General features: G+C 38.7%; 3 protein-coding genes across 3 annotated transcripts; 1 reads left to right on the top strand and 2 right to left on the bottom strand.

Moving 5' to 3' along the window:
- Nucleotides 1-359: 359 nt before the first annotated feature.
- Nucleotides 360-6,555, bottom strand: asb14a (ankyrin repeat and SOCS box containing 14a). Its single transcript, XM_027167812.2, has 10 exons — nucleotides 6,469-6,555; nucleotides 6,001-6,245; nucleotides 5,552-5,604; nucleotides 5,333-5,464; nucleotides 5,059-5,217; nucleotides 4,312-4,557; nucleotides 3,553-3,724; nucleotides 2,621-3,164; nucleotides 1,141-1,294; nucleotides 360-993 (listed from the first exon to the last, which is right to left on the bottom strand). The coding sequence occupies exons 2-10, from the start codon at nucleotides 6,126-6,128 to the stop codon at nucleotides 812-814; spliced, it is 1,770 nt and encodes a 589-aa protein (XP_027023613.2). The 5' UTR covers nucleotides 6,129-6,245; nucleotides 6,469-6,555; the 3' UTR covers nucleotides 360-811.
- A 4,788-nt stretch (nucleotides 6,556-11,343) lies between these two features.
- rps23 (ribosomal protein S23) lies at nucleotides 11,344-13,845 on the bottom strand. The gene is made up of 4 exons (XM_027167648.2): nucleotides 13,733-13,845; nucleotides 13,050-13,209; nucleotides 11,646-11,766; nucleotides 11,344-11,538 (listed from the first exon to the last, which is right to left on the bottom strand). Exons 1-4 carry the CDS (start codon nucleotides 13,734-13,736, stop codon nucleotides 11,392-11,394), a joined length of 432 nt encoding a protein of 143 aa, XP_027023449.1. The 5' UTR covers nucleotides 13,737-13,845; the 3' UTR covers nucleotides 11,344-11,391.
- A 1,877-nt stretch (nucleotides 13,846-15,722) lies between these two features.
- Nucleotides 15,723-24,629, top strand: atp6ap1la (ATPase H+ transporting accessory protein 1 like a). The gene is made up of 7 exons (XM_027167697.2): nucleotides 15,723-15,869; nucleotides 20,261-20,301; nucleotides 20,533-20,615; nucleotides 21,290-21,528; nucleotides 21,764-21,814; nucleotides 21,894-22,137; nucleotides 22,484-24,629. The coding sequence occupies exons 1-7, from the start codon at nucleotides 15,730-15,732 to the stop codon at nucleotides 22,718-22,720; spliced, it is 1,035 nt and encodes a 344-aa protein (XP_027023498.1). The 5' UTR covers nucleotides 15,723-15,729; the 3' UTR covers nucleotides 22,721-24,629.
- The last annotated feature ends 380 nt before the right edge of the window (nucleotides 24,630-25,009 follow it).

Genomic DNA, 25,009 nt, shown 5'->3' with positions numbered 1-25,009 from the left:
TAATAAGTGCACTACAAAACGAAAATTAACGTTATTTCTACAGCATGTCTAGTGTACTATATTTCCAATTTGGACGGATTTGGGATGGGTGTTGAGTTATTTCATGCAAATGTGGTAATAAAATAAAAGCCCCTTTAGTTTCTCAAGAAAGATTTCTGTTATATTCCAGCAGAATTAAATTAATATTAGTATAAATAAATATCATATAAACATATTTATTATTGTCTTATATAGTATTTAAAGACACACATTCCTTTCTCACCCTATCAATTTGTCTATCAGAAATATTCTAGCATATGTTTTAACATTCATAACATTCATATTCAAGTCCAGATTAATCACACAGGAAATTAGGTTTGTCAGAAATTAGATTTATTTATCGCAAGGCCTTACACTGAGCTAACAAATATATAGCTTAAGTACAAAAAAAAGAGTACACACACAGACACACACACATACACACACATGCACATGCACATACACGCACACACTCTCAAACTCACACACACCCAAACACACACACACATTTGCACACACACTGTATTTACCTTTTTAATACAAAGTCCAGTGTTTATCTACAAATCCAGCATTTACATACAGTACTTGACTTACAATGTTTTTTCAAGACATTACATTAACATTAATACACATTTTAATATCATTAAAACATTTTTTAAAAACATCTTTACAAAACACAAATTGTTCATTAATTTAAATCTATACATTTCTATACATGTTCAGTTAAAACCAGTGCTAAAACTATAGATGGCTATAGCCAAGCTGATGACAGAATCATTTGTAGAATCAAATCTCATTTTGAACTTTTCCGTTCATGTGTCTGCCTATAAAGATCATACTCTCTGTATAAGATGTAATCCTTCAAGCATTTTGGCAAAGGCAGGAAGCTCATAAACACTGGAGCTCTGAGACGCAAACGTCCCAAACATCTCCTGATCGTCAGTCGGCACAGGTGCTGCAAGCAACGTGCGTTCTCTGGATGATTCAAGACAGGAAGTGGAATCCATTAGTACCTGGATGATGACCCGTCTACATATATCTTTACTGGTGCAGATAGAAATGTAAAAAGATCTGAAGAAGTAATAAAAAAGGAAACTTGCATCACATTACACATATTCTTACCTTGAATCTTGCAGATTTCTGGCCATTGCTTTTGCTCCATCAGGGTTGCCTTCATTTTGCAGCAAAACCTGACGTGATCAATGTAATCTAACATGATATGCACCACACTACCAGAAAGATGCTTCAGCCAGTCGACACATATCACCTCACAAAACTGAGAGAAAGAGAGAGAGAGAGAGAGAGAGAGAGAGAGAGAGAGAGAGAGAGAGAGAGAGAGAGAGAGAGAGAGAACCTGTTAAAGTCTAGAACTGATTACAAACTGCTGCCATTTACGTACAAGGCTCTTAATGGTTTAGCTCGCATGTATCTATCTAGTCTTCTAACACGTTACAATCCCTCATGCTCACTGATTTCTAAATCTACTAAAGGCGGTAGAGCATTTTTGTATTTAGTTCCCAAACTTCCTGATAGTGTTCGGGGCTCAGACACACTTTCCCAGTTTAAATGTAGATTAAAATGTAGACTAACCTCTTTACAGGCATACACATAATACATCCCATAATATTGTGCTCTAATACATCTGATCAAATGCACATTAGCATCTAGTGCTTGCTAATATTATGAACAGCAGCTATGTTAATCCTTCTCCACTGCTTCTCTTTTTCGACCCATCCCGAGACATCTAGAAATTGTACCAGCTACTATTGTCTTCCGTGCCATGAAGATTTTGGACCTCCACTGAGATGAGGCCAGCCATGTGATGATCCTGAGGATTGAGATTTACCAGCTCCAGTTAGACTCTGCTATACTAATGAGGAGACGCCAACTCCATGTGGTCTTTGAGGACAGCAATCTCCTCATCAATACAATATTTGTTGTACTGTATATTTATAATCACACCCTCAGTGTCACCCACATGAGGATGAGGTTCCTCTTTGAGTCTGGTTCCTTTCAAGGTTTCTTCCTTTACCATCTAAGGGAGTTTTTCCTCACCACGGTCGCTGAGTCACCTCAGACTTGTTCATTGGGGATAAATACAAACACATTTAAATATATCTAATATTAATCTTGAATTTTGTATTATATTATTCTTTATATTAACCTTTTGTTCTATGTTTATGTTCTGAAAAGCTGCTCTGCGACCATGTCAATTGTAAAAATTGAATTGAATATTGACAAAATTGCTTCAAATAACATTGTGCAATCAGTGCAATGTTATTTTACATCAAATTATTTGTGAGAATTTTGTATTCAAATAAAATCTGATGATAGATGTACAAGATGGCTGTCCCTTCAGGTACAGGTGAAGTTTTCGCATTGTCTGCTCGACTAAACCAAAAAGTATGAGTGATAATGTTAAAGAATAGAAAAAAGTATTTGGATGAGATTAGTCTCAAAGCTCCAGTATACAGTGAAGCAAAGATGTAAAAATCAGACATATACAATATTCTGGCAGAACAAATAGAATCAATACCATCTGAATTTTTAACCATCTGAATTGTGCAGTCTGACATTGCAGTGTCAGTGAAACTCATCTAACCATGGTGTCTTTGATGACAGTACTGCTCCAACCCTCATAATCATCAGGCACGTGAGCTTTGTCTCCGTACGGACAGTCGAAGCAACGTTGCACGTCGTATCCGTAGTTAAAGAGCATCCTAAGCAGAACCTCGTCCTTCAGGGCATACTGTATTGCTGAAGGGAAGTGTGTGGTGTTCACCCTGCAGAAGTAATTGACGTTGGCGCCGTACCTCAGCAGGGTGTCGATCAGTTGGTAGTTGCCTAATCGCAAAGCCACCTGCAAGCACTTCACCAGGTCCTGGTTGGGCATTGCGCCGGCCTCCAGGAGCATTTTGGTGGAGCATATGTCTTCATTGGTTACTGCGAAGTACAAGACGGACCTGCGCTGGTCGTCATAATTGCGCCTCACCCAGGGTTGAAGCATGAAGTTGGGATCGTAGCCGGCATTGAGGAGCATCTCTAGACATTGTGTTTGACCGCCAGCTGCTGCTGAGTGCAGGGGGCTCATACCACTGTCTTCTACTGCCTCAAATGTGGTCACAGGGATCAGCAGAGCTAGAGATCTAAGAAAAGAAAATATTCATTCATACAAGGACACACTTCGACACAGCCTCTATCCCTGCTCATTCTTGCAATTTTTCGATTAGCCAATCACGGTGCAGAAGCATGTATAAAGTCATGCAGATACAGATTAAGAGCTTCATGTTTACACTCAACATTTGAAAGCAGAAAAATTTCAACTTTGACCATGACCTGGCTCTTTCAAACCATATAACTGTGTTAAAACCCAGCGACAGTGAAGTATTGACGCAAACAAAAGAGTTATTTATTAACAAATGATTAAAGTATCCTTGAAGAGATGCTAAAAACAGACAATTTTGTGCTTTTATTATAGAATTTGCATATCGTTCTTGTGTATAAATCTCAGTGAGAGTCAGAAATGCATCATACTTCACATATCCGCGATGGGACACTCTGTGGATTGGCAGGTGGCCTGTTTGTTTGGGAATATTAGCATCAGCGCCATGCTCCAGAAGCAGAGAGATGACATCAGGGTTCCCGGATGCAGACGCTTCATATAGGATAGTGGCCCAGTCTTGAGCTTGAGAATACACATCAGCTCCTGCAGTCCAAATTACAACTGCTTTCTATTAAATAGTTGGGAATTTGGTATTTTAAAAAGTACTTTTAAAGGCTCTTATATACTTTGAAAATAATATAAATCCAAAGTTATTTATGTAATATACAGCATTTGGCAGATTGCCTTCTTATCCAAAGCAATTTACATATATATATAATATATGCAACTGAGCAGTTGAAGGCCTTGCTCAAGAGCCCAGCAGTAGCCCCAGCCATCCAACGCCTTAACCAGTGAGCTACGACTTCCATATTAGTTACTTTCATATTATTATACAGTATGTATTATAAATAATCCAGTTTTATCACAAGTTGTGAATTTGTTTCTCATCTTAACTCCCAAATCGTTCCATAATTTCAATTTAAAATCCCAAAGACACAATAGGGCTTCATTTGGATACTGGAACATGATCCACTCTTATATTTTCTAAGCAATAACATTTTTCTTAGATCATTTAGATGAATTTCCCCGTATTATAATATCCCAATATTAATCATCATAATCAGCATCCAGCCATGCTGTCTGACAGATTAACGGTAGCATTTAACACCCCCACACACTTCCTTCCAGACCTCGTTGCAGGAGTTCCCGTACTATCTCCACGTGACCACATTGTGCCGCCAGGGCCAGAGGCGTGAGGCCGTACGTGCTCTTGGGATCAGGATCAGCTCCAGACTTTAGCAGCAGCATTGCAATATCTGTCAGGCCCAAACGAGCAGCCTCATGAAGGGCCGTTCGGCAGTGAGCCAACTTTTGGTTTACGTTGGCATTAAAGCAGAGAAGGAGCTTCACCATGTCAAAGTGGTTGTTACGTATAGCTGTGGGAATGTAATGTCACAGAAAAGACTTAAATCTGATAAACAAATTTTCTAGTTTTAGCAGGTAAAGACAATTTTAATTACAAAATTTTCTTAACTTAACGTGATCATGAAATTCAACAAAAATGTAAATCATTTTACAGTAAAGGACGTCCATGGTTACACAACGTTTACGAACCCCTGAGCTAAACAGAAAGGGTTTGTTTTGTTTATAGACTGTCCTAAACCTCATCACAAATCCTGAACTGGCAAAAAGGCAGATATTTAAAGAAAAACCTTTCGGGTGAGAAAGAACTCCTTTTAGAAAGCTACATATACGTTGCAGGGCCAATTAAAAAAACAAAACCAAATGCTAAGCATGTCTTGCACACGAGGATCAGGAGATAGGATTCTTTCCTTTCTAATATTAACCATCTGTCATTAATCATTCACAACTTCACCTGCTATAAAAAAAATTAACCTGTTGATGTGAATTGATTCAAGGTGTTTTCTTTTACTAACCAATGCTAAGAGGTGAATCATCATCATTGTCCAGGCAATCTGGGCTGCTTCCATTGTCCAAAAGATAGCAAGCATTTTCCAAGAGAACTTTTTCTACAGCCAAAAAGAGGGCCGTCTTGCCCCGATGACTTCTTCTGGACTTAGCGTCTGTGGGAGATGCTGTGGGAAAACAGTTAAATATCATTATATATAACAGGTTAGTAGAACAAATGCATCTGTAACAACATTTAAACTCCCAACTGCCTTCAAAACATCAGGAAATTTCTCCCCTGACCTTTGAAAGCGATCTCCAGGATGTGCTGATTATTCTGCACGGCTGCCTCATGTAAGGGAATCAGGCCGGCAGTGTCCTCCTCGGAGAAAGTAGATTGGTGGATTGTGAGCTTACAAAGCTCAGCTTCATCACCTAATATCCAAACAAACAAACAAAAATAAGCAACGTTAACCTACAACACATGAGCAAGGAACTAACAAACACTTTAAATATTCTTACCTCGTTTGATAGCACTGGATATTCGATCCCTTTCTGGACTAGTCTGGATTAACCTGTAAATAAACAAACCTAATATCTATCAATCAAAAAATTTCAGCACATTACACTAAACTTGTTTACGGAGAAAAAAGTTTGCTAAGAAAGCTAAACATTATGAAATGGAATAACTGGTTCATCTGACTTTCCAATCAAATGTAATATCTGCCCAAGATAAATATACTATTTCTGTACAACCTCAATTCTTTCCCCTTTGAAAAATATTCCCATTTCATAAGGGACGAACTCTACAAAGAACGAAACAGTCAATTTTATCTTCAACACTGCATTTAGACTTTTATTATAAGTGAGCTCTAACTAAGCTCCAAATACATTTTCATTCTCAGTCATGATAACCGGTTATATGTTCTCAGCTCCGAGACGATAAATATTTCCTTAAAGTAAATATTTACCTGCATCCATCTTCAGAGAAGATGTCCTTAAATTCAGTCTGTTTATTATTTGCCAGAAGGCTCTGTTCTATCATGTACTGAGTCGCCACATCTTCATCGAAAATCTCTCCTGGCGTCTGAAAATCCATAACTACAGAAACTGAGACCTCCACAATACACCTTCCTCACCATGAACACCAAAGAAAACACTCAGGAAGACTGACGCATTTAATATCCAACTTCATCCCGTGTGATTCCAGAAGCACCTAAAATGCGCATTTGCATATATATGATCAAATCTAACTGCATTTGTACAGGTTTTGTCAACAGTATAGTGGTTGCAAACAACATATACTACAGCACAACCGCAATCATGTAATTATAGACAATTATTTAACATTAACATCCAATTGAGCATTAAACAGCTTTCACACCCACTTCATACTGTATAATTCCCATTGATTAATTAATGTACAGTTTAATGCTTACCTAAAGAGTTATACCGCTGTTAAATGTTGCACGACCTCTTAGCTAAACTCAGGGTTATTTATGTCATGGCCCTGCTATAAATATCTGATCATGGGACAAAACAAGACCACTTGAGTGTCCTGACCCAGTGATCCTCTGTGGTATAAATCTACTGCGATTTGCAGCTAAGACACAAAAGGTGTAAAATAACATTATTTCTTCCTTCGTCTTTATATCGTTATTCATTATTTAGTAATACATTTATTATATATTATTTAGTAAATTCATTTATTATTCGGTAACAACTATAAATCATTGACTAACTACAGTGTAATGGAAAAGACATGTAGTTATGAAGTTAACTACTGTAGTTATTAGGAATGTAGTTGTAGACCTAGTGACAGCTCAAAGGAGTTTAAGGAGTTAATGACAGAACAACAGACTGGAAAACGTCATTTGGGAAGTGACGTAGCACTTATTAATCAATGTGTGTGTGACTATGGAACATGCAGTATAAAAATTACAAGATGGTTAAACTTTTAAATAAAAGGTCAGCTGATGCCTTGAAGATGAGCTTTGGTTCAACCCACAAGTAGTCAAGACAATAGACATTAAGTTTCCTTATTTTTGAAGACTTGTCATTCATTCATTCAATGAAGTTCATTCATTCATTTTCTACCGCTTATCCGAACTTCTCGGATCACGGGGAACCTGTGGCGTCATCGGGCATCGAGACAGGATACACCCTGGACGGAGTGCCAACCCATCACAGGGCACACACACACTCTCATTCACTCACACACACTCACACACTACAGACAATTTTCCAGAGATGTCAATCAACCTACCACGCATGTCTTTGGCCCGGGGGAGGAAACCGGAGTACCCGGAGGAAACCCCCAAGGCACGGTGAGAACATGCAAACTCCACACACACAAGGCGGAGGAGGGAATCGAACCCCCAACCCTGGAGGTGTGAGGTAAACGTGCTAACCTAAGCCACCGTGCACACCTAGAGTTAAAGTTAATTAGGTTAATAAAAGTTAATCAGGAGAATTGAGAGTTAAAGTTAATCAGGTTAATCATTTATTAAACTAATCAAAATACATGCTTTCGCAAAAGCTATAGTTTCTGGTCACTAGAGATGGCAAATGGATGATGACTGTTTTACCTTCAGCCCATGAACGTGATTATTGAAGAAATTAGCTGCACATTTCTTTTTTGATTGTAGCACTACTAATAGATTTTGAGTTGATTTAAGTTCTTGTATTTTAACCCTATAATAGTGATTCACAATATTGTCCTGAAAGAAGTTATTTGTCATTATGAAAACCCAAAGCATGCTAAAGTTGGTAACTTTAAAGAAGATGCTAACTCCATGTCCTCCTCATTAATACAAAGTGAACTGTATCTGACTGTAAAATTACACTCTCTGGTGTTTATAACAGTTTATAATCACACCATCCAGTGTCACCCACATGAGGATGAGGTTCACTTTTGAGTCTGGTACCTCTCAAGATTTCTTCCTCTTCCATCTAAGGGAGTTTTTCCCTCACCACAGTCACCTCAGTCTTGTTCATTAGGGATAACAAACATGTTTAAATATAAGTCTAATATTAATCTTGAACCTTTTTATAATATTAATCTCTGTATAATTAACATTTTGTACTGTATTTCTTATAATAAATACAATTTTAAAAAGTATCTCTTGAAAATTCTTTATCCACAAGCAAAAGTAATGTTATGATGAAGTCGTCTTTGTGTTTTTCTTTTTTCTTGCTGAATTTAACTTTTTCATTTCATCCCTAGTGTGTGTGCCCTGCGATGGGTTGGCACTCCATCCAGGGTGTATCCTGCCTTGATGCCCGATGACACCTGAGATACTGTAGGCACAGGCTCCCTGTGACCCGAGGTAGTTCGGATAAGCGGTAGAAAATGAATGAACGAATAAATGAATGAATTTCATCCCTTAGACTTGTTTTAAGTTCTGTGTTATCTTGATATTGTGCTTGTCTCTGTCTATGTACGCGAAGCATTTTTTGTCATTTGTTGGTTGATTTTAATATTTCCTTCGTGTAATGATTGTATTCACTTTAATCGTGTGTTATTTGTGCTGCAATAAAAAATAATGTAATTAACATATGAGCTAAATCAAGTTTGTTCATATGAGCTAAATCAACTCTTGGCCTCGGACCAATTTATATTGTATTTTCTCTGCTATATTTTTTTTAAACCTTACCATCATTTAAAGTGTACCTTATTAGTGACTCAACTGAATCTTCATTCAGTCTGCTTCCTACAGATTAAGGGACTTATTTACATAGTATTACAGAATACAGGTTATTTATACTGGATAAATAAAGCAGCCTTTGAACCGGTGAATTGTGTTTACTTTACGGTTTGTCACTGCAACAAATTGTTCATGTCGACCGCTAGGAATTATATCACTATTATTAATATATATCGAATTTTATTGTCAGAAGATCTCGAGAAACTCTAATGCTTTGAGTTCCCTCAGAACATTTCTAATTCCCATTTATTTTCTATAAAAAAAAACCCAACAACTACTCAATAGTCTATGCCTGTCATTTCTTTTTCCAAGTTGCTTAGCAACAGCTTCCTTGGTCTCTAAACAGGAATGTATCGTGTGTCTGCCCTCAAAATAAAAAAAAAGAAAGAAAAAAAACAAAAACAAAAACCAGCACTAATTTCAGGTAACTAATTATAACTCAGTCTTTCATATCATCAAGTGGCTGCGGTGAAACATCTCCCATTGTTATTCACATCACACAGCTTTCTCCTACAGAGCAGTGTGAGTGCAGCGTGTGTGATGGCTCCAGCATGACTTCTGCGAGGGGCCGAGGCATCGGCATAGTGACCTGCTGAGAGCGATACTGAACAAGGCAATATGTAAAAAAGAAGCTGACATGCTGCAGTGGCTGAGCTTCATTATTGGATGATTTAGTGTATGAATTGAAAGCAATCGTTCACAGCTTGGTCACCATTTTGACATTTTCAGGTTCGGGTTTTGTGGACGTCACTAAATCAGCTTCCACAAACAAAGTTTGATGTTGGACTGAAAAATATTAAAACAAAAGTTTAGATTTGAACTAAGATACCACTTTAATCCCTTAAGTACACTATGTGGCTAAAAGTAAATGGACACCTGGCCTGGACTTGAATGTCTTAAACAGAGACCTGACCTCACCCCCTCTGAATATATTTCATACGAACTGGAACAAATCTACGTCCCCGACCTCCTCAGTGTCTGATCTCACTAATGCTCTTGTAGTGGAATAAACACAAATCCCTACAGCCATACTCCAAAAACTTACATAAAGCCTTCCCAGTAGAGTGGAAGTTATTATAAAAGCAAATCCAGGACTAAATCTGGGAACATGATGCTCACCAAGCACACATGTACAGCATGGGATGCTCGGGTGATCGCAACCTTTCAGCCATATAGAGTGTGTAATTAAATTAACTTAACGTAAACTCGATCCACAGCTTTAAAGGTAATATTACTAGCACATATGGGAAAACATCGCAAGTCAGATGGAGAAAATCACGAACGCCGATGCTGTCGAAGGCAACTGAGCATACGGTCAGCTTTTCACACCCATGTGCTTTCAATGGCTAATGTTCCAGAAACAGCAGCTGCCCCCTACAAAATATGGGACTCAGAAGCCAAAAGGTGTGTTAATGCAACATTTATTTAGGTTTATAACAATCATGATCATCTTGGGGCATGTGCCTTTCAGAATATACCAACAGGGAATTATGCAAGATCATTTGATCTTCATATATAAAAATATTCATGGCTATATTCAGTGTATACTGTATCAATTTAATTATAGATACAAGAATATAATTACAGGCTTCCCAGGAAATCATCAGGCAACGAACAGACCTGCTCAATTTGCCAAAAGGAAGTTAGTTTGCTCTCAGTACCACATGGGTGATGTATATTTCTATTATCGAAGCTGTTGTGTCCTGGCTCTGCTTTCAAAGTCAGCTCAGCACCGTCTGCTCTCTATAATGAAGCACAGCAGGGACTTTTGCGGTCAGTTGGTTTCACACGACCAAGAGGGCAGACAGCCAACAGCCTACGTTCAGTCTGTAATCAACGTGTTTACTCTCCACGACTTCACCCGTCACATCCAGTAATAAAAAAGTAATGGCATGTTACAGCTTATATATCTGCTTCGGAGTATGATTATTCTCGTACTTGGTTGCTTAGAGACGATAAATCCAATAATCTTCCCTAAGTGTGTATTAAGAAATTTTCTGCCCTCACAAGTCATTGAGATCAAGGTTATAAACACTAACCGCACAGTAGAGTGTAAAACAAAATGATTTCTCATGTCAGTTAATTAAACAGTGTTCACTTGTATGTTACATGCAAGAACTGTAAGAATGTTTGGTTTCTTTTGAAGCTGCACTTCTTATTGACTTCCATTTTGTACATCTTGTGGAAATCAACACCCCACTGAGAAGTCATCCAGATATTTTGTTGCCATTTATTGAAACGTACTCTGTTGCAATGCTTAGTTGTCTGAGAAAGCAAACAGAAACCTATACCTGTTCCTATAAAGCTCATTTACAACAAATCATGCTCAACAACCCCATTACATCAGGTCACAATATAAAAGGTTTCATCACAACAGCCTCTAATAAAGTTTGTACATCATTGTTGTTTTGTCTTTTAAACATGAGCCATGTGGTAGTAAAATAAAACTTTTCCATATTTTTAAAACCCATTAAAATTTTTGAAATTTCATAAGAAAAGTTCATGAAACTTCAACTTTTGTGAATGTAAGTTTCCAACCTTTCAGTCAGTACAGGTTATTAGTATTAATACACTAATCCTTAAAATAAATAAATACAAGCCACACAGTTTGGTTGTTGAAAAACATTGATTTATTGTGTTCTGGGCATTATATATTTATGACCTAGGTCTCTCCTTCTTGCCTTTGTAGAGGGCCAGGAGAGAAACGTTGGCCACCTTTACCACCTTGAAACGGACTCCAGGGATATCACCCACGGCGTGTCCTTTACGACCAAATCCTGCAACCAGAACCTCATCGTTTTCCTGCACAAAACACAGCCATAAAAGTCAAATAGGTATCAATTTCATGATTCTTTCAGAATGCAGTCAACATTAAAAAAAAAAAAGGGAACCAGGAACTACAAACGCACCTCAATGAAGTTCAGGCAACCGTCGTTGGGAACGAACGCAGTGATCTTCTTGCCGTTCTTGATCAGCTGGACTCTGACACACTTCCTAATAGCAGAGTTGGGCTGCTTGGCTTCAACACCACTGTGGAGGGAAACAGGAAGTCAAGCATTTAAGCTACATTCGAGATCAAATACTTGAAATCAATTAAGTGCCTTGAAACATGCAGTATTATTCCCTAAGCTTGTCATTTCCACTGAAAGGAATACAAGAGAGACATCTCAAGTAGCTCCTCCTATTAAAAAAATAATTCACAGCTGTTGCTGTATCAATTAAAAAATGTTTTCTTGCACTTAAGAGGGAATGGCAGAACATTTGCAACTGCTGCGTAGACTGCACACATCAGATAAACTGTTGACTGAGCGTTAATAGAAAGACAAACATTTGAACACGCGCATCTAAACGAGAGCAGTCATCGTTCATGAGCGCAATAGCTTATACAGAAATAAAGCTAATTATACTGAAACACAATCTCCATTTTGATTTAATCGATTTACATTAAAGCTCGATTAAATCATTCATGAAGAGCTTTGAGTGAATTTAAGAAAGCCTGCAAACAATCATAATTCAGAGAGCAAGATTAAAACTAGCAAACGATTTTAAAAACCTTGCTTAACAAAAGAAAGACTCAAGCATTTGAATAATTTCTGTAGAGGCCAATGACCTCCTCTGCATCATCTGGGAAGAAACACAGTGCTGTTAAGACCTTAATATTTGTTGATCTTAGAGGAAAACTAAAAATCTTTGGTACTTCAGGTTTATTTACAGCAGTGAGCATATGAATAATTATAACAATAACCATTACCGCAACCCATCATAAACTGCTCATGATGTTCAACATAAAATGTTGCTATAAAATGGACTCAAAATACTAAGATATTTACACTAACATCAATACACTTGTATCCACTGGATATTAATCAAAGGTTTGCTTCCACAAAACCCATGATGTACAGACGGCGTCATGATTTTTACCCCAAGAACAAACCTAAGGATCCTATCAGCATCCACCCTTTCTTCAAAGATGATGCGGAGGTCACCGCATTTACAGAAATCACTCAAACACTTAATCAGCTACTTGAGCTAGATGAGAAAGGGAATAACATTACTAAAGCAATTATTTCACCAGGGCATTAAGTATCCATGACATTTCTACTGCAACTAATTTACAAGAACGTCGATTGTAGATCAAGTCTTAAATGTCTAATACAATACAATGGAGATTGAGAAAAAGGCAAGTATTGGCACAATAGTGCACTAGTTGGAGTGCTAGCATAGGAAAGTAATCAACTAGTGAACAGGAGCTTGATTGTTGTTCTTTGACGTGACAATTTAGAGGGAGAAAAGCAAGAATCTAAACTGTTTACACTTTTTCAAGCACGATTCCTTTGGCGTGTGAAGCTCCTCCAAAGGGGTTAGCCTTCAGGGCAGTGCCCAAATGAGCCTTCTTGTACTGTTTATCATGCCATTTCTGCTCACGGCGGTGATCCCGCAGCTTTCTGGCTGTACGCAATCCACGGCATTTACCTACAGGACACAAGAACAATATCGAACACAGAATGAATCAAAAAGCGTCCGGATAAACTGCAGATGTATTATAACTAGGGCACTAGATGCGCCTAGTGCACTTCGTTTAAAAAAAAAAAGAAAGAAAGAAGAAAGCGGTTTAGGACACAGCCGTGTCTCTTGACTATTATAACGCCTGAATAAGCGATAAATCTCCCATAACATCGATACAAACATTTAACACCAAACTAACATTTTAATCAGTTATTATGCTTTGTTACTAGATTTATCACATTATTTTGGGTGTATATATGCCTCGCGCACAGTGAGGCTAAGTTAGCCACATTAGCTCTCAGTGCGCGTGGCGGCGCCTCCGCAGTGTTCGGAAACACGATAAAAAACCTCACAATTACACCACAAACACACGCTTAAGCACCGAGTCCGAGTGTATAAGTGTACTATCTGGGTTTATAAGTCATTAGTGAAACGGACATTAGACGTGTAAGAGATTTAATGGAGGTTTGAGTTGGACTGAAGCACGTACCCATGTCGCCTGGATGGAAGTCCGAGAGGAAAGAGAGATCCCACAATGCTTTGCGAAATTGTCGCTTACGCTGGTTTTAGAGGTGTCTATAAAAATGCCTGTTTATAAAAGAGTAGCTTTCATTGTTATACACGTTATACTTAGACTCGGTTATATAATAATAATAATAATAATAATAATAATAATAATAATAATAATAATAATAATAATAATAATAATAATCACCATCATCATCATTATCATCATCATTATCATCATCATCATCACCACCACCACCATCATCATAATAATTATAATAATTATAATAATTATAATAATAATAATCATCATCATCATCATCATCATCATAATCATAATACATAACATACTATCTGTCTTTTTAATCAAATTGACCAAACTGATCAAATTAATTGCTTAATCTAAGCAATTAATTTATATTTTTTTGTATTTGTAAATGTAATGCCATGCACATGGACACCTGACCATAACACCAATGTAGTGGTACAATTTATCTACATTGTCATGTTGACTTTAAACCCACTGAAAACCTAAATTCAACAAATTCAACACAGATCAGGTTTTTTTTTTTTTTTTTTTTTTTTTTTTTTTTGCAGACACCAATGTCTGATCGCTTGTGGCTGAATGGGGCAACAAATAAAGCCTTCTCAGAAATGTGAAGAATTGTATAACCACAAAGTTGGAACTAATTCCATTCTATGTTTTTTGTTATGGCGAGTGGTCGAACGGTGTAAATTAGATGTACGGTGTAAATCATTGTATACAATTGATATACACTCACTCATAAACGTGCAGAATCTTGTAGTAAGTTTAAGTTGTACTTGTTCCATGTGAGTCTACAGGGACCTTGAATCAAGTTTAAAAAATATTAATAATTAAACATTAATATAGGGGGGCATGGTGGCTTAGTGGGTAGCACGTTCGCCTCACACCTCCAGGGTCGGGGTTCGATTCCCACCTCTGCCTTGTGTGTGCGGAGTTTGCATGTTCTCCCCGTGCCTCGGGGGTTTCCTCTGGGTACTCCGGTTTCCTCCCCCAGTCCAAAGACTTGCATGGTAGGTTGATTGGCATCTCTGGAAAATTGTCTGTAGTGTGTGAATGTGTGAGTGAATGAGAGTGTGTGTGTGTGCCCTGTGATGGGTTGGCACTCTGTCCAGGGTGTATCCTGCCTTGATGCCCGATGACGCCTGAGATAGGCACAGGCTCCCCGTGACCCGAGGTAGTTCGGATAAAGCGGTAGAAAATGAGATGAGATGAGAAACATTAATATATATGATTAGGTTTATTGCCAACTTGTCCAGATCCAGTTCCTGTAGACTGGATTTATCTCTTTTCCAAACAGACACACTATGGTTGACTTGTATGCAAGTGATCCTGGACTTTAGGCTGTAAAACCAAGGATCTGAGACCATCACCATCCATCAAAAGATGACTCACCATCCAAAGCAGAGAGTTACAAACTTAGAATCTCTATTCATGTGGATTTTTACTGTATGAGTTAACGAGGAATAATTTCATTGGTTCCTGATACGGACACGGGCTTCACTGGATGTTTTTTGGCCCGACATTTAATTAAGACCATATTGATGTGTATAAAGCGTGACCTCGACCCCACTGAACACCTTTAAGATGAACTCGAATCCCAACATCAGTGTCTCATTTCACTCATGATCCCCAGAAGGCCTTTCCAGAAGAAAAGTGTATGTTTTTATAACAGCAAAACAGGGGAGATGTTCCAAAAAAAAACATACTGTAAAAGGCCAAGTGTCCAGATCATTGACATATATACTTTAATGTATTTCATGTTTACTTGTAAAAAGGTTAGAGGGTGCAAAACCTATGTGTTTATGCGTCGTGTTTGGTGGTTTAGGTTGAGAAAGTAGGCGTGGTCAGGATGCAAGATTGTCCGCCTCTGCGCGTTGATTGGCTGCCGCTCACGCCAATCAGAGAGAGGGTTTGTTCCTTTATCGGGGCAGATTATGAAGCAGCAGTCTTCGTTTGATGCTCTGAAGGTTTTACATGTATACATGGCAGCACCGATGTCTTTGGCTTTATTTTCAGTTATTTTCCTGCAGATATCTTCGTCTTATGAACAAGTGCCTGCTTTTGCCGAGGGAAGGTAAGGAAAAAGGATTAAATTCACCTGAAATGTACCTGTGCTAGTATAATAATAATAATAATAATAATAATAATAATAATAATAATAATAATAATAATAATAATCAGACTAGTCATGTTGCAATGTTTTTGATGTATATATTTCTTTGCATATACAGGCAGTATAAAATAAGCTGAAATATAATAGAAAGGTGAAAGAGGTGCATTGTGCTGCTTTTGTCTGCTGCTGATGTGTGTTGTATCTGCATTGAAACGCGAGAGAAAATCCATCGGAAAGAAGGCAAATCCATATCTCAGCCTGAAATAAAGCCTCATAGATGTGTGTGTCTTTTACAAGAGGTTGTAGATGTAGTGCAGTAGATGGATCGTGTATAATAGTGTAGTGAAGGAATGTGGAGGATGATGAGGATGAGATGAGGATGCTGTCAGTGCAGTGGTGCTGATGAGAATCTGCTTCAAACCTGCACTGTGTTCAACCCTCAAACATGAACGTGCATTCCAACTTCAGCAATCCGCCTTTGTTCACACAAATCATGCTTATAAGGAATCAGGATCTAGATCAAGATACACCTTTTGTTCATCAAATGTTCACCGATTGCAAGAGTTCCATAAAAATCATTGATGGCTTGATGCACCATCTTGAAGTGTGGTAACTTTGGAAGAAACATCAGAAATATTCGATTATCTCCGTAATATGAGGAAAACAAATCATCAGCTGTTTACAGATGTGCAAAAGTGTCACACCAGACTGGTAAACATTTTATTTTGTCTGTGTGTGTGAGAGAGTGGAGAAATTACCCATATGGTGGCAACTTCAGAGGCTTCAACAAGATGGCAGAATGTTGGGGTCTTTTGTACGTCTCTCTATCCACCAGATGGTGCCTGAAACTAAATCATTATTTTGATTCGTGACACAAGTGTCCCAAAATTTTGAATGGCTCGGAATTTCATACATGTTTACCAAGACCTCTAATCACCAAGATATGATCGTCACAGACAAATCTTTATGGAAAATATGTTTTTTTTTTCTTCAGAAGACACCTCTGCACCATGTTTGGTCCCTTTTGCCTCAGCTTTCTTAGCCAATAAAGTTGAGTTTTTTAAAAATATATAAATAAATACAGGTTACAACATATTGCATCATTTTCAGTCAAAGCCATGTACAGTGAAGGATTAAAATAAGTTTACAACTCCGAGCACGTAGAGCTCTAGCAGTTTATAAGTGGGCAAAGAGCTTAGTTGCAACTTCATATTTATGTTTATTTTTATTCCTGTAACAGACTATTTTATCCGGTCGAATTATAAACATGGAAGAATCCAGACCGTTAGTACTTTATCACCTTAAAAAAATAGATTGACTTGCTTTTAATTTATGAGTGTGGTGGAACCTTCTTTAGCAGCTTTAGTAAAAATATCAGTACGCTGTTTAAAACCCCGAAATGCTCTTTAGTTGTCTATCTGAGAAAAGCTTTGAGGAAGAATCCCTTTGAAAGAAAGAGCACTTCAGTATTTAATGAACGTCCTTAAAATGACATTTTGTTCTCATTTAAGTTGAGTTTTAATTGTTTATGCTGATACAGAAATAGCACATTAAGACCAGAGCTGGGTTTAGTGGTTTAAACACATTTTATTTTGACATTTATGGTATTTTGGCAGATGCACTTCTCCAGAGTGACATACATTTATCTCATTTATACAACTGAGTAATTGAGGGTTAAGGGCCTTGCTCAAGGGCTCATTAGTGGCAGCTTGGTGGTCCCAGGATTTGAACTCACGACAATCTTATCAGTAGTCCGTCGCCTTAACCACTGAGCTATCCCTTGTTACACACATTCGATGACACCCACAGAACTCACAGTGAGTAAAAAATGACCTAACATTGAAAGCGTGCCTCCAAGCTAAATCTTTTAATAATGCAGTTCAGATACTTCAGAACATCAGCTACCATAAACATTAATATAACTTGACAAAATTTCACCAAATTTGCACTTATTGTAATGAACAAATTTGTTCTTTTTCATCTTTTTGAACCTCGAGGAGCAAAAATTGGCTCACTTTTTCTGACAGCGAGCTTTTATAGGTTTAGTGTCTTGCTCAAGAGCCCAGCAGTGGCTCTCTAATTACACTCAAACAATTAAAACATATTTGTTCAAAACAGTGACGAACCATTAATAATTGAAATGAATTAAATCATTTAAATGAAAACCTGGTCTGATGTCCACACCTTACTTCCATTACCTACATTAATATGCCAGGTTTTTATGAATATACATAAACATGTCATTTGGAAATATCCTACTTGACATCCTACATCCTAATGTTCTACTTGATCCTGTTATTGAAGTAAATTACTAACTTCAGTTATCACAAATAGGCCTCAGTGTGAATTCTGTATCAAAGTGACGACTGGATTTAGCTAAAAAAAATATATGCAGGCACTAGAATGGTACCTTTGCTGGTATATAATGTGATTTTTTTTAAACAATATTTTGGCTAGATGAAAGGTTTTAACGTGCCGTTGTCATAAATGAGCCGTTAAACTTAACATGGACGTCGGAGATTCAGCAAGGGCTGTGAAAAAAACTGGAAATGTGATTTGTATTTTGGATGCATATTTAATGTCAGCACAATCTAAGCTCATGTGTGTTGTGCTCTGTAATCAGTAGCTATATTTATACTGAACTCTTTAGACAACATTATTCATCCAACCAGGAGAGTCACTGAGCAGGCACTGATTTCATCCCGTAGAGGTGTATCTCTTCCGTTAACCGCACCGTCGCCAGCAGATTGACCCACATGTTCAGGTGCTTGTGACGCAGGTAGATCCTTTAAGCTGTCGCTGAATCAGAGAAAACGACAGACCCGGTGTCTGGTCTTGTTTTATCACCATCACACTCAGCGTTCCAAGTGTTTGAAAAGACGAGTTTGATCAGGGTGGCGTTTTTTTAGGGGGATTTATTGCTGGTGTTGGCTCACGCTGCTAAGTTTGGACGTCTCACAGGCTCGGATAAATGATTACTCACTGCTGGGCTAAATATAGTTACATATCACTGACATCTGCTGAATGCAATAACTCAGAGGGCTCGGCGCTCCTCGCCTGTCAGCGCCTCGCTGCTCCAAGACCTTTTCTTGTGTGCCTGGAAAACTTTCTTCCTCCGAGCTGGGATGAGTCAGAACTGGGATCATTGAGAATATACATTACACGAACATCCACACTGTCTTCTAAGCTGGAGTAGTACAGTATATTACTACAGTGTGTTGCTCACTGACCTCTTTATTAGAAAGGCCGTGATAATACAGGATTAGACTGGATAGAATCTCTTCTTTGTGTTAAAACAGAAGGGAAGCGCATGATGAGATAAGCTGAGGCATTCAAACGAGGCTTGATTGGTACAGTATGAAAGGGTTCAAAGTGTGTCAAGAAAACCTTCCCCTTATCATTCTACCCACACCAACCACCAGCACCACCAGTCTGTAGACTGTAGACACAAGGCAAGACTCAGCAGGCCAGGCGACATCTCCGGTTCATGTTCTCGGCTGATAATATATATGCTTTTCTGTGCACCATGGTTGTAAAGAGTGGTTATATTCTGGTAATGTAGCCATCTCAAACCAGTCCTCTTCTCAATCAACCACTGTCCATCCATCCATCTATCCATCTATCCATCCATCTATCCATCTATCCATCTATCTATCTATCTATCTATCTATCTATCTATCTATCTATCTATCTATCTATCTATCTATCTATCTATCTATCTGTCGATCTGTCGATCTATTGTTCAACCTACCTAAGAGCAAGACTGCGTTTATATTTTAACGTATCCATGGTAACACCATTGAACATCCTGACGTATCATATAACCGAACGTCTCTGACCCCGCATCCAGAGGGGACGGAGTCTACAATACTCACTCTAGTAAGATGACACATGCAATACATTGACATTAAGCGAGCAGCTCACCAACTGCCCTCATCCTCATCCACAAGCCACTTCTCTGACAAAGCCTGGTGATTTTTGATGCTCCTGGGACAGGAGATCAAGTCTTTACACTGTCTGTGTCCTCATGTCGCCGTCTCTTAATCAGATTCGCTAGCGCCTCTGGGATAAACCCATTTTATCAGGCGTGACAGCAGAGATTAGGCTGTTTAATCAGATACACATCTCGCTGTTGAGAAAAACAGAAGAGCAAAGTGAAATGATGCTCTGAGTGACGTGGTGTGTGTGTGTGTGTGTGTGTTCAGTGTTGATTCACACAGACTTCTTTAAACCTTAGGAGACTGGATTAAAATAGATTAAATGGATGTGCTGTATATAAAAGCTATTCTATTTCAGACCTCGGACGAAACATCTTTAATCTTTAATTCATTGCATTTTTTTTGTTTATACAGTTCAGATGAAGGAGCATCACAAGACACCCAATTCAGAGGAAGTGAGTCGCTGCCATTTAGTCTGTTTCTTTCCCTTTCACACCGATTTGCTTTTATAAGCATGTGATTGCACATGACATACTGTATATAAATACCTGACCTGATATTGTCACCGTATTGTTGCTTGTATTACGCAACACTGACACGCTGAGCAACCTTATTCTTTCAAAGTAGATTTATTACCCTGGATAAGGAACCCCTTTTTTTTTTTTTTTTTTTTTGGTTTTCTCCAGATGGAGTCGGTGGGGAGAGTCAGAGCGTCTCGTACGATCACGGCTCGTTGTTCGCAGCAGAGGAGATGAGACCGGCTCTGCAGGTGGGGTGTGGCCTCGTCTGCCAGCACATCAGTGTGACCTTGAGCTTCTCTTCCATGCCAGATCGATCCAATCCCACACGGGCTGCGCTGTGGCTTAGGAAGACAGATTACAGTTAGCAGTGTTTCAGTGCATCGCATCTTTACAGAATTTAGTGCTCTTAAATTAAGGATTAGATAGATAGATAGATAGATAGATAGATAGATAGATAGATAGATAGATAGATAGATAGATAGATCATTTAATTTAAGAAATAATTGATTTTAAGAAATATTTAACATGGGGGCATGGTGGCTTAGTGGTTAGCACGTTCGCCTCACACCTCCAGGGTTGGGGGTTCGAATCAAGCCTCCGCCTTGTGTGTGTGTGTGTGGAGTTTGCATGTTCTCCCCGTGCCTCAGGGGTTTCCTCCGGGTACTCCGGTTTCCTCCCCCGGTCCAAAGACATGCATGGTAGGTTGATTGGCATCTCTGGAAAATTGTCCGTAGTGAGTGAATGAGAGTGTGTGTGTGCCCTGCGATGTGTTGGCACTCCGTCCAGGGTGTATCCTGCCTTGATGACTTCTGAGATAGGCACAGGCTCCCCGTGACCCAAGAAGTTTGGATAAGCGGTAGAAAATGAATGAATGAATGAATGAATGAATCTCCAACCATTCGAATCTCCTGCTCTGTTTCAGCTACATGACTGGAGGCCGCCATCTAAGCCTAGCAGGAGAAAGTTGCTGCAGTACGGAGGAATCATGCCCTACTCTCCTCTGAATGTGGTTTATAATGGTAAAACCTGCATCTTGTTTCGAGCCAGGAAGCTGGCCATCAGGTACAGAAATCACACACTAGTGGATCTCACACCGAGAGTGTTCGGCCCTGACGCAATAGTGGACACCAGAGGCTCATTCTGCAGCAAGGACAAGGCCACGTGAGTAACAAATGATACACAGATTGATTGAACGGTAGAAATAAATCACTAAGGCAGTAGCCATCAGGCATGGCCATATGTAAAGATTAACATTTTTGTATTTATTTTTCTCTCAGATTGTATAGTGACATACAGAGTAATGATAAAACTCTATATCTCATAGCACAGAAATAAAAACAATGTATATGTCATACATTCGACATGTTATTTTCGTCACACTTGTATTTCTCCCAAGACTCAACATACGATTTGGAGACGTAGAGGAGCTCCGAGGACTTTCCATCAGGTTGGTACAGATCTCCAGCACTGCTAATTTATTTCACGCAAAGTGAACAAGAGCTTACATCATGTCCTGCTTTCCACAGACTGCAGATGTCCAACACGTTCTACGAATCAGCAGGACAGAACTGGTTCACCCTGGACAGCGTCCATATCCACTACAACTGGACACACGAGGCCACGTTCAACGCTACGGACGTGTACGCTCCTTCCACCAACTCGTACCACTGCCAGTTTGTCAGCAGCCTGCAGAAATACGACACGCTGTTGGTGCCGTGCTCCAACACGGACAACGCGGCAAACTGGCACATCACCTTCACAGACTTCCAGGTGAGCGCCATGCTTTGATTGTGAGTTAATGGGCTTTGCATAAGTATTTACCCCCTTTGACATTTCCATATTTTGTAGTACTGCAACCTGGATTTGAAATAGAGAAAATTGGAGGATATGACGTACACGTACACAAACTAGCCCATAATATTTAGAGATAATAATGCAGGCAACTACAGCAAGGGGGGTGTGAATACTTATGTGATCACAATTTTGTCAAAAATCTCATTAAGGTATTACATTAATTGTAGATTACATATAATCCCAGATCCATGTTATAATTTTACAAATGCTTCTACACAGCTTTGTAATATCATCGCACACCTACTGCTTTAATTCCCAACAGATTCAAGCCTTCAACGTCCACTCGAACAAGTTCTCCTCAGCCAGCGACTGCGCCACGTTCTTCACCCCGGCCATCCTCATGGGTCTCATCACGTCACTGATCCTGCTGCTTGTCCTCGCCTACGCCCTGCACATGGTGGTCCACCTGAAGCACATTGACCGCTACGAAGAGCACAAGACTACAGTCTACTTCCCCCGAAGCACAGAAGCTGAAAGCACTGACAAGAACATCCAGTAGACCAGTAGGATCCCCTGCCGACCTCCAAGCACAGAGACGGACAGTTCGGCGACTCTGAGCTCTCAAGCCCTTACGAGTGAAAGCGCAGGAGCAGGCTGGAAGTGTGACGTTAAGAGCGTTCTCGCTTCTGACTGTGCTACTACACTCGCAGGATTGTGGTAGGACAGAAAGAGCGGATTCCTGACGGATTTTAAAAATGGAGATACCCAGATTTGTATCTACCACTAGATCTCAGATCTTGTTTTTTTTTTTGTTTGGTTGGTTTTTTTTTCCCAAGATGTGTTGCAAATGATCAGGATCTGAAGGAAAACCTGAATCAGTTCAAATTAGCACAGCGTACTTTGAATTTATATCGTCTGTCTCATATAAGCATATAACCTCCTGGTGAGAAATATTATATGGACGCTTTATTACACTTCACTTACAAACTGTGTATAAACCATTATAGTTTATAGTTAAGTGTATTAGACATTAAAAATATGGAAATACTATAGTCAAAAAACCTTCTGATCCTCTTTACACAAAATTTAAAACGAATAAAATATGAAGATAATCTTCTGAACAGAACCAGTCAAAAGTTGGGACACAGCTGTCTGCTTTCTGAAGGATTAAGCTTGGGTTTTTGATGCGTTATTTTATATCTAAAATAAAAAGCAGCCATTAGGTGGTTTCTGGTGAAGCTACTAGTATGACTAGTAGATACTAGTATTATCAGGGCTACACTGAGTTATCTGATACAGTACTGGGCAAAAGTTTCAGGCAGGTGTGAAAAAAGGCTGTAAACAAAGAATGCTTTTAATAATGGAAGTGTTAAACATTTATTTTCAGAAATGAACAAAATGCAGTGAATGAAAAAAAGAGAAATCTAAATCAGATCAATATTTGCTGTGACCGCCCTTTGCCTTCAAAACAGCAGCAGTTCTTCTAGGTACACTTGCACACAGTTTTTGAAGGAACTCGGCCGGTGGGTCGTTCCAAACATCTTGGAGAACTGACCACAGATCTTCTGTGGATGTCGGCTTTCTCACATCCTTCTGTCTCTTCATGTAATCCCAGACACACTGGATGATGTTGAGATCAGGGCTCTGTGGGGGTCGTGCCATCGCTTCATGCTGGTTTAAAGGCAAAAACTAGTAACACCAAATATTGATCTGATTTAGATTTTTCTTTTGTTTGCTCACTTTGCATTTTGTAAATTGACAGAAATAAACACTCACTATTTATATTTCGGAAAGCATTCTTTGTTTCCAGCATTTTTTCACACCTGCCTAAAACTCTTGCACAGTACTATATATAAAAAAAAACCTAAAATGTAATTGCTTCTTTTTAGTTCTTGCATTTTTTTTTTATATATGGTTGATGATAATCTTTTTTCATATACGAAAGATGAATTGACTGGTTTCTAAAATGTGAAATACATTGTTAAAAAAATACCTTCTACACATAAGTGTGTCCAAACTTCTTCACTGGTTCTGTATACGACTGACTTATATAAAGTAATGGTTTCTATGCAGTATGTAACAAACCCAAGTGTCATGAAATCCCTCAAAAATTTAGAGAATGACGTAAGATATTTGATTGTTTACCGGCACTGTTTCTGGACGATGTTTTTTGAGATACTTGTGTTCTTGCTTTTTTTTGTGCAACTTGTATGTTTTGTAATTTCTTTTTTGTATTATTTTAAAGTGAATGCCTACAAGCTGAGCCTTTGACAATGAGATGAATCTAAACTAATAAGCTACTCGGATTTCATTTACAACCATTGAAGCACAATGGAAGCAACGTTAAGTTGTAACATACAGCATGTTGCAAGAAAAATTTCAGTATCATGATCATATAAATGTGTACAATAACTGATGTTAGTCATTATATACTAAATGAGGGAATAAGCCTGTCCTTTATCCATTTACACACATATATGAAATGGCCTATTGTGTATTGATGTGGATTAATTATTGTCCCCAATATTTCTGTTGAGTTCAATAAAACCAGCAGTTCATTCATGCCAGATGTCAGTGTCTTTGTTAATGTTATGTTGCATTTATTTACTTAATGTTGAAAATATTGGTCATGTAGTTGTGTACTGTAGACTGTAGACTCCAATTTGCCAGCCACTGCTCTAGCATGTCCATCATTGAACACACACATACACACACATACACGGACCAACCCTTGCCCGTAGGTGGATTGGTGTCTCTAAGATGCTGCTAGCTGTGAATAAATGTGTAAATGTGAGTGCCTGGTGCCCTGGATGGTTTATTATCACATCAGACCCAATGTTTCCTGATC

Source organism: Tachysurus fulvidraco, chromosome 2 (genome assembly GCF_022655615.1).
Source record: "Tachysurus fulvidraco isolate hzauxx_2018 chromosome 2, HZAU_PFXX_2.0, whole genome shotgun sequence".
Classification (NCBI taxonomy): Eukaryota; Metazoa; Chordata; class Actinopteri; order Siluriformes; family Bagridae; genus Tachysurus; species Tachysurus fulvidraco.
This window is presented reverse-complemented; position numbering and strand designations above follow the sequence as displayed.

Excerpts from the sequence above, each read along its gene's own strand:
- asb14a (XM_027167812.2), bottom strand. The coding sequence starts at position 6,128 with ATGGATTTTCAGACGCCAGGAGAGATTTTCGATGAAGATGTGGCGACT. Across the intron at positions 5,465-5,551 it reads ATCCAGTGCTATCAAACGAG|GTGATGAAGCTGAGCTTTGT; the intron begins GTAAGAATATTT and ends TTTGGATATTAG. Across the intron at positions 3,165-3,552 it reads TCCCATCGCGGATATGTGAA|ATCTCTAGCTCTGCTGATCC; the intron begins GTATGATGCATT and ends TTCTTTTCTTAG.
- rps23 (XM_027167648.2), bottom strand. Across the intron at positions 11,767-13,049 it reads GGAATCGTGCTTGAAAAAGT|TGGTGTTGAAGCCAAGCAGC; the intron begins GTAAACAGTTTA and ends TTCCCTCCACAG. Across the intron at positions 11,539-11,645 it reads GTTGCCTGAACTTCATTGAG|GAAAACGATGAGGTTCTGGT; the intron begins GTGCGTTTGTAG and ends TGTTTTGTGCAG.
- atp6ap1la (XM_027167697.2), top strand. The coding sequence starts at position 15,730 with ATGAAGCAGCAGTCTTCGTTTGATGCTCTGAAGGTTTTACATGTATAC. Across the intron at positions 21,529-21,763 it reads TGCAGCAAGGACAAGGCCAC|ACTCAACATACGATTTGGAG; the intron begins GTGAGTAACAAA and ends ATTTCTCCCAAG. Across the intron at positions 22,138-22,483 it reads TCACCTTCACAGACTTCCAG|ATTCAAGCCTTCAACGTCCA; the intron begins GTGAGCGCCATG and ends AATTCCCAACAG.